Source organism: Lutjanus erythropterus, chromosome 15 (assembly GCF_056507025.1).
Source record: "Lutjanus erythropterus isolate fLutEry1 chromosome 15, fLutEry1.hap2, whole genome shotgun sequence".
NCBI classification, from domain to species: Eukaryota; Metazoa; Chordata; class Actinopteri; order Lutjaniformes; family Lutjanidae; genus Lutjanus; species Lutjanus erythropterus.
Window position 1 is genome coordinate 24340134 of NC_139331.1, and position 13347 is coordinate 24353480.

General features: G+C 42.3%; 1 protein-coding gene across 2 annotated transcripts in view; it reads left to right on the forward strand.

Moving 5' to 3' along the window:
* The window catches only part of sesn1 (sestrin 1), an 81608-nt gene extending 70501 nt beyond the window's left edge, over window positions 1-11107 (forward strand). The window contains exons 1-9 of one of the 2 annotated variants that reach the window (XM_084736845.1): window positions 4030-4298; window positions 5527-5592; window positions 5688-5888; window positions 6279-6461; window positions 6771-7007; window positions 7204-7458; window positions 7549-7739; window positions 8496-8640; window positions 9210-11107. In XM_084736845.1, the coding sequence (XP_084592971.1) occupies window positions 4197-4298; window positions 5527-5592; window positions 5688-5888; window positions 6279-6461; window positions 6771-7007; window positions 7204-7458; window positions 7549-7739; window positions 8496-8640; window positions 9210-9296 (1467 nt within the window). In that variant the 5' untranslated portion in view covers window positions 4030-4196 and the 3' untranslated portion in view covers window positions 9297-11107. Of the gene's footprint in view, window positions 1-4029; window positions 4299-5526; window positions 5593-5687; window positions 5889-6278; window positions 6462-6770; window positions 7008-7203; window positions 7459-7548; window positions 7740-8495; window positions 8641-9209 lie in introns of those variants that run through there. The other variant, XM_084736844.1, reaches the window with a different exon arrangement.
* Window positions 11108-13347: the final 2240 nt, after the last annotated feature.

Here is a 13347-nt window from a genome sequence, read left to right on the forward strand (position 1 = left end):
AAGGCTGAGGTGTTTCTCTGTGATCCAAACTTTTCCAAGACTCCAGAGTGCTGTAAAGTCTAAAAGTCAAAGTCTATTGAAAGAAGGTATATGTAATCATTTCTAAAGTCCACAACATGTATAGAATGTACAAAGGTAAAGGCCAGCTTCATTGTGATCATACAGTTATACAGAGTACAGTTATACAGTCAAATTCATTCTCTGTATTTAATGGATCCTAGTAGTAGGAGCAGTGGGCGCCCTGTGTACAGCACCCGGAGATCAACTCCAGTTTTAAGCCGGTTGGGGGGATTGACATGTTATTGATGGTGCAGAAAACTTGAATACTCGGAGGAAACCCACGCAGGCAACGTCTTGGCAACCCTCTTGTTGTGAAGGTCAACAGTTTAATTCAGTTTAATTATTTTTTAACACTTGATGGGCAAATAAATCTGGTGGCTCACTTGTCCGACATGGCGATGGACTTGCCCTGAGCAAGTGGGCAATCCTTATTGTTGAGTGTTGCATATTTGTTGCCGTTTAGGATTTCAAAAACATGTTCCCTGCGGTCATTAAACTGTTTGCTCTCCGGCTTGCACCTGTATTGACAGGACCGTTCAGCAGCCGTCTAACAGCACCATAAATTAAATAGGGGAGTAATATTTTTAGTGGTGAGCACAGTGTGTTGTCATGCTGATTTGATGGCGCTCAATCGGATTGCTTGGTCGGATAATAATCGATCAGTCGTTGCAGCTGTAGACCAAAGACAGCGGACTGGAGATCACAGCCTTGATCTCAGAAGGAGCACAGAGGCCTGGATCGCTGCACTCACACAGATACTCCTGATGTGAGCACAGCAAAGCCTCACAGAGCAGTCAGTGCGTGCACTCTGACAATAGTGTTTGGCCCTGTCCTGTCCGCGAGGCCGGACCCCCGAGCCTAAGCGCTTTTTATGTGAAAAGGTTTGGTGTGTCGTAAGCCCTAACGCTGACCAGCCTCTTCTGCAGCTTTGCTGAGCCATGGGGCTCCCGGCAGCCCTGGGAGTGCTGACTCCAGCCCTGGGAACATGTTTACCGCTGCCCCGCTCCCCACCCACCCCCCCATCCACCCTGCCTGCCTGTGGCATCAGGAGAGGAACCAGGGAGGAGGGGGAGAGGGGGTGGCAGTTGGCTCGATCCACACAATGAACCTGCTGAACACTGTGCTATCCAGCCATCAGTGCAGGGGACTCGCAGCCGGTCGCCGAACTGGCCGGGCAGGCTCTTGATCAGGGTGCACAGGGGCAGACTTGTCTTTGACTCATTGTCTCCACATCATGACCAATTTAAACCTGCCTGTCTGCTTTTTATTGGACATTAGAGGTGTCATGATACCAGACTTTGATAGAATAATAGTATTAAAAAAAACAATGCAACTTGATACCTCTTTCAATATCATGCCAAACAGTAGGTCTTGAAGGAGCATTTAGATCTTTTCCTTATTATAGCCTCTATTGATTTAAACATGTGGCACTGAAAAAGTAATGAAGTATTGATACTTTGACAACCTTATTGGATATCGCCTCACAGTTCACCCACACTTTCACAGCCGGGACGAACGCCATCTCAGAAAATGTACGTCTTTCTCAAACAATCAAAACCGCTGTGTAGTTTTGCTCACATAAAACGAGTCTTTGTGAAATCTCAGAACAGAAATGTCTTGTCTGTTTTGCTTGAGAAACATGTTATTTTGAAATTTCACACAGAATTATGACGCACAGATGTGCACGTGTGTGTCTGTGGGTGCTTTTGTAATGTGGTTTCTGGAAATCCACAGAGGAAACAACAACACTTAACTCGCATATGCTCTTTTACTTGAAACTGTTTATCTGTTGTTTACCAGAAATTTCAAAGACAAACACACCACTACTTCTGGTACTAATCATCGGCACAAAGACAGGCTTGTTTTGATGAAGAAAGGTGGATATTATAGTGTAATATAAATCTTTCCAGTACATCTCATCTGATATAATTCTGAGTAATCATTTACTCTCGAAACACAGCAGAGTGATAAACCAGTTATACAGTGTTCCACTGAACGTGTTATTGTCAGCCTGGGATAAACAAAGCCATAAGAGCTGCCTTCCTTATCTCTGCTTCCTCCTGCCTTTTTAAAGGACTCCTTCAGCGTGGGCTGATTGGTGGAGGAATGGCATTCATCTGTGGTCTGATAGGCTGCGGTGCAGAACCACTAACTGAAGGGCCGTTGTTGTTGCAGGCAGCAGGTCCTGCAGCGATCCATCTCGCTGATCTTTGCACAGCAGCAGACCTCTCGCCTCCCTTCTTCTGCTGAGGACTCAGCTCACCGCCAGCGAGAAGCCGATAGAGGGGGACTTGCTGCTGCATGCTTGTTGTTGTTTTCATTGAACGCACATTACACAGATGAACACACAGATGGACACACAGATAGACTTCTTACAGCTACATTTGGCAGAACGCTGTTTCTAGTAGGGCTGCAGCTAACCATTACTTTCATTATTTATTATCTTCTCTATTAATCAATTAGATGTTTGGTCCGCACTCTTAAAAATAAAGATGCTAAGTAGAACCGTAAAAGGTTCCTCAGCTTATCCCCACAGCAGAACCCTTTTTGGTTCCTGGTAGAACCTTGTATAGCCCTTTCAGAGATTTCCACCTAAAACCCAACATAAAGAGTTATATCTAGAACCCTCTGTCAAAGATTCCACCCAGAATTGCCTGTTAGAGGTTCTACAGAGAACCCTTCTCTGGTGTAATGGTTTCACTGAGAACCCTGTCTTGGGGTTCTATCCAAAACATTTTCACTTGCTGGGTGCTAGCAAGAATTTACCCTGTAAATATAGTTTCATGCATTATATTCTAAGGGTTTAAATCGAGAACACACTCATTCTGTGTTGTAATGGTTCCACCCAGAACCCTCCCTTGGGGGTTCTATTCAGAACCTTTCTGGGTGTTAATAAAATCCCACATTTCTACAGAGAACTCTTTTATAGTTCAAGGGTTTTACCTTAGACCCCACCCAGGAAGTTCTGCAGAGAACCTTTTTAAATCCCAATGGTTTTACCTAGAACCACTCGCGTAGTTCTACTAACAACCTTTTTATATTCTAAGGCTATTATCTAGAACACACCTAGAGAGTTCTAGCCAGAACCCTTTTACATTATGGCACAAAGAACCATTGATGTGAGCGTTCTTCAAGGATCTCAACAGTTCTTGAAGAACTGAAGAACTCTTTATTTGAAAAAGCACAAACAACACAACCCTTGACAAACAACCCTTGACACAACGTTTCTTCAAAAAAGGGGTCTTCAGAACATTCTGGGTAGAACCTTAGCTTTTCAGGAAGAACCCCTTTGAAACCCTTATTTCTAAGAGTGCATAAAATGTCAGAAAATGTTGATCAGTGTTCCTTAAAGCCCAAACTGACGTCCTCAAGTGTCTTTTTTTGTCCACAGCACAAAGATATTCAATTTACTGTCATAATGGAGTCAATAAACCAGACAATATTCATATTTAAGAACCTGGAATCAGAGAAAATGGATTGTTTAATTAAAAGATTACTCAAACAGATTTATTGATTATCATAATAGTTGGCGCTTAATCTAATCGTTGATGATTAAATGATTAATTGTTGCAGCTCTTGCTTTCTAGCAAGTCCTGCAAGGTGTTTTTTCTCCATTACATGATAATTGATTGTAACATTGATCTGCAATCACCTTTGATTGATTGCTGCCATCATTTAGCACACAGAGTGCAAATGCATAACTGTGAATGCAATCATGATCAATGGCAGCAGGGAACAAAAGAAGGAGAGAGAAGTGATGATGTTTTCTTAGAGGGGGGATTGTTCTCTCTCTGTGCTGCTCACGTTTAGGACCCCCTCCTCCTCCCCTCCCTCTTTCTCCTCACGGTTAGCTCCGCCCACACGTGCCCCTCCTGCTGCCATTGGCTGCCCGGAGGCTGTTTTCGCTTTCTGATTGGCTGCGGCGCGCGTCAATCACCCGAGCTGGACTTATTTACCGAATGTATGAGCTGTAGAGGACGGTATTCTGCTTCAGGGCTGCAACAGCTGACTGCGGAGCACTTTACCCAGTGCCTCAAGGAACAAAGAGAGGAGGACACAGCCATCCTGAATACGTGTTTTTTTAATTTTAAATTTTTTATGACCTCAAAATAATCAAAGTGCAGCGAAGACGCGAGATGAGGCACGCAGTGGCACCGGCAGAAAACGTGGAAAATAATTCTTTTGCAGTGACAAGCCTGTTAAAGATATGTACCCATTGTGAACGGCTCAGCAAAAAGGTAAGAGAAAAGGGGAAAGGGTTTAAAAAAAAAAAGCGAATAATAGTCGTTAAGACTGCACCGTTTGGGATTTAAACACACCGTGTCACGTTTTTCGTGCTTTTAGGCGACGGTTTTCTTTTGAGCAAACCAGGCTGCAGTGCAGTCTTTCTTTTGTGCTGCTTGTTTACGAGTATGAAGAAGAGTTTGTGGTCATTTGAGGGGCAAGAAAACCCCTCTGTTTTCATTTTATTTGCAAAATTCACCTGCAGAGAAACATAAGTCTAAACGATGCGTTCAATGACATGTTTTTAACGCAGTGTCATTTGTGAATAATATGCATTTCGTGGTCATTCATTCATCCGCTTCATTGTGCTGCTGCGCTGCGGGACAGTGTCCGTTGGTAGACATGTCTCGACAAGCATCGGAAAGTTACAGGACGGAATAGAAGCGATTTAAAGGTTTCTATTGTCTCCATTTAATCTTGTATGAGGGGGGATAATGTTTGAATGTCTCGTTAATGTAATGTCAGAGTTAAATTTTGTTTTTTGTGGGGTTTTTTTGCATCAGTTTTTTGTGACACTGCAGAGTTGGATGCTGCCTCTGCCACCTTAAATCGTCTTTTATAGTATTTATTTTATTATCATTATAACAATTGTCAACTATTGAATAACTCACCAGCTATTTTGATAATCGGTAAATCGTTTTTAGTCGTATTTTTAGGAAAAAGTGTCCAAATTCTTAGATTTAATTTCTTATTTCCTTTGCTCCTTCATGACAGTTAAGTGAATCTCTTTGGGTTGTGGACAAAACAGGACATTTGAAGAAGTCAGTTTTGGCTTTTCATGGATCAAATAACTAATCCATTAATCAAGGAAATAATGAACTAATCAGCCGATTAATTGACAATGAAAATAATCATTAGTTGCCATTAATTTAAACACAAAGGTCCCCTTGAGATACAGTATCTCTTCTGCCAGCGACTCCTGGTACAACACAAGAAACAAGACTAACATGATAAAAACACCAAAACTCAGTGAATTGTCTCTGTGATCTGATGAGGATCCGGCAGGTTTGCTGGTGTCAGACGAACAAAGCAGTGACGCTGATTTCTCACACTGGTGAACCAATAAAGTGACAGTAGAGGGACTGAATAAGAAATGAGGAGTGATGATCTGTGCTCCGAGCTTCACCTCTGCCTTTCTGTGGTATTTAAAGTGTGCGCATTTCTCCTTTTTGTGTCTCGCAGGACTTGGGAGTGAGGATCCCGAGACCCTTAGGTAACGGACCAAGCAGATTTATCCCTGAAAAAGAGGTACGAGACCATCTGAAATCTCAGCACAGACTTTTAACTCTGCTACAAACACGGCAGTTATGTTATAAACCTCTTATTTATTGTTCTGCTGTTAGATTCTCAAAGTCAGTAAAGTGGACGCCCGGACACAGACGATATTTGAGGATGCGTTTGCAGCCCTCGGTCGCCTCGACAACATTTCTCTGGTGATGGGCTTCCACCCGCAGTACCTGGAGAGCTTTCTCCGGACGCAGCACTACCTGCTGCAGATGGATGGACCCCTGTCTTTGCACTACCGACACTACATCGGCATCATGGTACGGCCGTTTTTAACCCCTCAAATCCATGTCTCATTCAACTGTTAAAGGGATAACTCAGATTATTTAAGGTGGGGATGTATGAGTGTACTTATTAACCAGGCTCCATGGGGGAAAACAGTAATTTTACCACGCAGAATACAGGAGTTGCTGGTGTGCTGCTACCTTAATCGGTTACTTTTTTAGTGTAATTGTGTGACTTTTGTGAATCCAAACATTTTAAAACACCAAAATGTCAATAGTAGAAATGACCTAAGAGATCAAGTTAGGCCCTCAACTCACATGATGTGCAAGGTAAAATTACCAATTTTGCCTATGGAGTTTGGTTGGTTTGAAAGGAGTGATGTTTGGCTTACCACTTGTGGTCAATTTCCCCCTTTGTCCCTGCAGGCGGCAGCTAGACACCAGTGTTCCTATTTGGTCAACCTGCACGTGAACGACTTCCTCCAGGTCGGCGGCGATCCCAAGTGGCTGAACGGCCTGGATGAAGCCCCGCAGAAACTGCAGCAGCTCGGCGAGCTCAACAAAATCCTGGCCCACCGACCCTGGCTCCTCACCAAGGAACACATCGAGGTGAGAGGACGGCCGGGCATGGACAGGAGGGTGGATGTGGACATGAGATGACTTATGTAACTGGCTGAGATCATGGGTGGAGGCTGGAGAGTAGCTGCAGCTGTATAACTTGGATGGAGCTGGGAGTTATGGCAGTAGAGGTGTAGGGACAAATAGAGGGAGATGGCTGGAAAATGAAGAGACAATAAATTGGTTGGGAAGGCTGAAAACATATTTTCCCACTTCCTAAAAGGTCAGTGATATTGAAGTCATGATTTGGCTCCAGTGAAAAAGGCTCACAGTTTTTTTTTTTTCCTTTGTTTTTTCCAGCGCCTTCTGAAGGCAGAGGAACACAGCTGGTCCCTCGCAGAGCTCATCCACGCCGTGGTCCTCCTCACACACTACCACTCCCTCGCCTCCTTCACCTTTGGCTGCGGCATCACGCCCGAGATCCACTGCGACGGCGGACACACATTCAGACCACCCTCCCTCAGCCAGTACTGCGTCTGTGACATTGCCAACGGCAACGGTCACGCTAATCACCACGATGATCCGCTTGGCAACCAGGTGAGTAGCCAAGGAGTGTGTGTGTGTGTGTGTGTGTGTGTGTGCATGCAGAGAGCTGGAAGGATAAAAAGTGAAGGTTTTCTTACTTGTGTGTGAAACTTAAATCCATGTAGCAGATTCAAATACCCCATAAAACTATGATCTGTGCTTCTGATACGACTCCCTCCTAACACTTTCCTGCTCTTTGTTTCTGTAGGAGATGTGCGGTGAGGTGGAGGTGCTGATGGAGCGCATGAAACAGCTGCAGGAGTGCCGCGATGACGAGGAGGCCAGCCAGGAGGAGATGGCGACTCGCTTCGAGCGGGAGAAGACTGAGAGCATGCTGGTGGTCACGGCGGAGGACGAGGAGTGTGTCCCCTCCAGAGACATTTCCCGACACTTCGAGGACCCCAGTTATGGCTACAAGGACTTCTCCAGGAGGGGGGAGCACGTGCCCACGTTCAGAGTGCAGGTAGAGCTCAAACACGGGCTGAATGTGGAGTTCAGAGTGCTACAAAAAGACGGTGTACGTGACTTTACATCCGATTCCTCTTGTCTGCAGGACTACAGCTGGGAGGATCACGGCTTCTCTCTGGTCAACCGGCTGTACCCCGACGTCGGTCAGATGCTGGACGAGAAGTTCCAGATGGCCTACAACCTCACCTACAACACCATGGCAACACACAAGGACGTGGACACCAGCATGCTGCGCAGGGCCATCTGGAACTACATCCAGTGCATGTTCGGCATCAGGTCAGTGGCTGGAAACTTTGACTTGTTGTGTGACGTAACCCAGTGGGTCTCAGATGGGGGCACTAGTTCCCCTAGGGGGACTCTGCAGTACTGCAGGGGGTACTTCAAATGTCACATTTAAAAATATCAGTCATGGATAATTCCCAAAATATTTATATCAAGTTAAATTCATTAAAAAAAAAGATTAAATCACATTTAATATTCAATACTTCTGTTTTCAATCAGGGATGTAACCACAGTAAACTTCCTGATGATTAGTATTACCATGTCGGTTTTTAATCATTGTGATAACCGTGTTTAATAACTTCGCTTTGACAAACTCAGAATAAATACAGTAAAGCATCAGCAAAAGTTAGTTGACTTTGCAAAAATAAACTTGGTGAAACGTGTGTTTCAGTACATTTTGAATGTTTTCAGCATATTTTCCCATGATAATACTGTTAACAGTGGTAATTTTGGTCACTGTAGCCATGATATGAATTTCTCTTACTGTTTCATCTTTATTTTTTAATGCAGTTGTTAACTGCTGTAAAACCTCACAGAGGAACGAGACAAAAATGGAGCTGTGGTTGAACTGTAGCAGTAGTAATGAATAGAAAGTGGAACCAGAGCCAAAATACCGTCTAACACGGATGGTTCAGCGCTTTACTGTACCTCTTTCTGTGGGCTTCTTTTCTGCTAAAAATATTTTGCACTAGTCAGGTGGTACGTGGCTGAAAGTGTGTGAGGCTGAAAGTGTTTGTCTGTCATCTACAGGTATGATGACTACGATTACGGTGAGATAAACCAGCTTCTGGACCGCAGCTTTAAGATCTATATAAAGACCATGGTGTGCAGCCCTGAGAAGACCACCAAACGAATGTATGAGAGTTTCTGGAGGCAGTTTCAGCACTCCGAGAAGGTGAGATCCTCTCCTCTCCTGACCTAAGACCTCATTACAGAAACTTTGTAGTGTTACCTTAGTTTCGGGTGACATCTCAGGACAAGATTAAGCTCTTGCAGAACCATCCTAATTGAAGATTTTCATAAGTTAAAAGTCCTAAGTTAGGTTAATGTACAACTCATTCTAACTTTGCCTGTGAAAATGTAAACACAGACTTGTTTTATCTGATTTCGAGGAGAATCTGACCTAGTTACAGACATTAAGAATAACTATAAAATAGACTGTCTTCTCATGGATGGTCTCATTTGCTTATGTAGGTCATATAGAGGCCTCAGTAATAAACTGAGACTGTTGAATAACTTGTTATAAACTCCCTATAGTACCTCTAAGATAAGCTAGAACAGGACATTGCCATCGGTTTAGGAGTTTCTGTAATAGGAAGACAGGATTTTTCCTATTGTTGAAACTGAATTTCGGGCAGGCAGGTAGGAAGATCTTCTGTAATGAGGCTTCTGATCTGTAGCGTCTATCTTCATTCAAGCACAGTGTTTAATAACTCTTGTCTTTCCTCGTCTCTTCTCTTGCAGGTCCACGTTAATCTGCTTCTCATGGAAGCGCGAATGCAGGCAGAACTGTTATACGCTCTGAGAGCGATCACCCGCTACATGACATGAAGTGCTTTTTGGCGTTTTTATCGTTGTCTTTTTACTGTCATTGTTGTTGTTCATTATGGGACACTTCAAGATTGAGAGAGGAAAAAAAAAAAAGAAAATCAAAAGAGGGGGAGGAGAGGGTGGGGGATTCAACAAAAAACAAAAATGTGGAAGAGATGTGAGAAGAGTTTGTTGGATGGATGTTGAGAAGAGGATCAGAACAAATGAAAGTCATCTCAAACTTCAAGTGGAGACACACAAACTCAGTTCGTGTTGCCTGCAGTGCCAAAACTGACCAAGAGAGGGCAGCCTGGAGCAAACTCCTGTTCTCTCTGAGCACTGACACTGGAGGCATCCAGGACGACGAGGTTTCAGTATTCCAGCATCTCTTCTGTCCGTCTCCTGGTTAGAGTGAAGACCCACCGAGAAATCCCCCAGAAAGCTGTGCAGCCAGAAACCAGCCTGCACTTTGATTCTGTCGTCACTGTTTTGTTTGTTTAGTTTCTTTTAAGATCTTTTTATTTCATTTTGTATTGAGGGACGTGGATGTTGCTGTTAGTGGTAACTGGAGATGGAAGCGTTGACTTTGGGCGGTGTTTTTTTTTTTTTTTTTTTTTTTAACGTGTGCCTGAACTATCCAGCACAGTGTGCATACGTGCTGATGCTGCTGCTCCCATGTTGTATTCAGTGGGGTCATATTGATCCCCAAATCACCCCAACCCCATTACATACCCCCTATCCATTAGAAATCCACTGCATTACCCCCCGCTACCCTAACCTTACCCTTACCTGACCCAACACCCCCACCCCAAAATCTCAAACGTCAATGTAAGCTAATCCAAGGAGGAGAGGTGTGGAAAGAAACTCAAAGAACACTGTCTGAGCCCTTTTTTTTTTTTGAGTTTGACTGTACACGTGTGGATGTATTCATGATGACTGAGGTGTGTGAGATGTTTAGTGCGCGTGTGTTCACGGAAATAAAAAAAAATTCGTCTAAGAATTTCATGTGTCAAAAAAAAAAGCGAGGCACTTTGAAGGAATGACTTCTTGCTTCTGCTGTAGCTCTGTTGTTGTTTTTTTTGTGAGATAACTGTTTTATCATTTTGTTGTTGTTGATGATGATGTCTTTATTTTTCTGGTAATGAGAGGGGGATTAAAAAAAAAAGAGAAAAAAAAGAAGCTAATCAAAAATGAAAGTTCCAGGTTTTCCAGGAGGGATTTGCTTCCGGTTGCCCTTAACCACACCTTATTTGTCTTCCGCTTATCCCAGCTGCCTGGTCACCCCTAACACTTTCGAAGCTTTGGATTGTGAATTTTACCAGTAAATGAATACCTCTTCTGTTTTTCTCTAGAAAACATATAAGAAGTGCTCTTTGGTGAGCAGAGACTCTTTTCCGGGCCGCCGCCGCGTTCCCATTGCTCGGGGACGCCGGCTCGCCCACACAGGGCCGACTGCGGTCGATTAGCTGTCGAGCGCAACAGGTTGTAGCTGTGCTTATTTCCCTGCTGGGGAAGTCTAACCAGTGCAAAAGCAGCTTTTGTTGTTGTTTTTTTTTTTTTTTTTTTTGAACAGAGGTGTGAAACCTCTGCTGTTTTTTTTTTGTTTGTTTACTAAAACCAGTTAAGTACTGCATTCTTCTGAGGGTGGATTGAGAGAATCAGACAGATGAATGAGTGAGGAGGAGGAGGGTGATGATGGTACATTTGGAAGTGGTTTGAGAGGAGAGGAGTTTTTTTTTTTTTTTCAAACTTCTGACTGATGTCAGTTACTGACACTTTTTTATATGAAATTATATGAAAAAGATGAAAAAAAAATAAACTATGATATTGAATTGTTGTGTATCATTCGTAGTTTTCTCCTAAAACAATTTGATTTCATTGCTTCATCAAAGCGATTGTATTCAATGTGGAGAGTCCGAGAGCTGCAACGTTTAGTCGATTAATCGATTAGTCTTATCAATAAAAATTAGTTGCCAACTATTGCTAACTTTATAAAACAAAACAAAAATTGTTTCAAGCATTTTCAGGCAAAATATCAAACACTGAAGGATTTGCTGCTTTCTTTGTCATCTATGATAGTAAATAAAGACTCTGGCTTGGTTGCACCAACATGGATTATTTTTAAACCTGATTAAATCATGGTTTAACTTTAAATTATGTTCCACCAAACTTTTAAATTAGCTTGAAATGAAGAAAGATTAAATTTAAACCTCCATTTAAACCTCAGTTTAGTTGAGTATGATGTGTCTCTTCTTTCTTCAACTCCAGTTGAGGATTCAGCCAATAAGTTTGTCTAAAAGGAGGAGAAATTAGTTAGCAGGCTAGCTAACTTTGTAGCTATCTAGCAACAACACGTTTTTTTCTTTATAGTTAGCAAGCAATTTTTTTTTTTTACTTTTTAAGTTAGCTAGCAAACAACATAACCGTTTTTTTGTGAAGTCTTTTTTTTAAATTTAACTTTTCAGTGAGGTAGCAAATAATATAACAAAACTTAAAGTTTTAACTCCTTTTTTATACTTACTATGTTCAGCATTAAAAATTATTTTAGTAATTTTAATTTGGGTAAGGATGCTTCTCCATATCAATTAAACTCATTTAATTTTGGTTTACATCACTAAACTCAGATTTAGTAAACTGAGATTAGTTCTTAATTGTGCAACAGAGCTCTGCTTAATTTAAAGTCAGGATTTACTTATTTTAAACCTGGTGTTGTTAAACTCTGATTCGAACTAAATTTTGATTAAATTGATTGTTGTTGATGCAATCCACTCTTTATGTTTCAGACTGTTGGACAAAAAGCGATTTGAAGATGTCACTTTGGACATGTGACTGGACTTTTACAGACTAAACGATTAATCGGTTAAAAAAATAATGGTTACGTTGCAGCCACAGAGAGGCCTAAATAATTCAGGAATCACCCAGTCATAGCGCAATCAGTATCACCATCAGCTCAGTTGCACAAGTATAGAAACTGAAATAACCCATGGTAATTATTCAGCATATTTAAATGCTTTTATGCAAACAATGACTCATGAAAAGACATGGAGTGTTATATATAGCATCACCTCATGTTCCAAAGTACACTCAGCTGTTTGATATAGAGCTGATTCATGAGCAGTAAGCTGAACTCAGGGGAACAGTTCAGTTTGTCATCAGTGCGGTCCAGTGTGAATTTCATTTTGCTGTACATGACTCACAGGGAGACAGAAAACGCTCCCTGCTCTTGTGGTGCAGTTTAGGTCAAAGTATCACTTTGCTCCTGGTCAACATTCGGATCGAGATAAGTAGGAGGGGAGGGGGGATTCCTTACCTCTCTTTCCTGTTTGCCTCCACGTCACTGCTGGGAAAAATCCTTAACTTTCCCCCCCGGTGAGGCTGGAAATGTGTCTGAACTTCAGGGTCTTTCCCATCGAGGCCTCAGACTGAGGCTTGTCACAATCAGCAGGAGAAACTCAGTGTTATTATCCCCGCTGACCAAACTGCCTTCACATTTCTGCGGCTTTTTCCCAGACGATACATATATATATAGAGTATGAACCTCGATATCAGCCAGCCAACTGTCTTTCATATCAACCTGATGAATCCTATGTAGAGAACAATGTTTGTTACTAGCTCTGGCTAATGTTGTTTAGGGCTTTTTGAAACATCGGCTTGTCTTGTGGTTGTTTTAAGGTCACTCTTGTGTGAAAACTGGGGAAAACTGACACAGAGGGTTTTTGCATTAAGTGCCGTTTCTGATTTGTTTCGATGTAATAATGATGTGATTTTGAAAATGCTGTACTTTAGGCTACTTGGTGTAACTTGTAAGCACTGCCTGGCCCCATATCTGTGTAACAATAAAGGCTTTGAGAAGCAAAAAGATAAAAGTTTTTCCACTCTCGTCTGCTTTATTATGTACAAGTTCCACTGTCACACACAATCCAAAGACAACAAAAGATTTCCTTATGAGGTAAATTCCAGGTCAGTCAGCTGTTTTCAGGACTACATGATCATAAAAGAACCTTTACAACACGGTGTGCTCACAAAACAGATCAGGTCTGTTATATAAATGTGCAAAGAGCTTGTGTTAAAG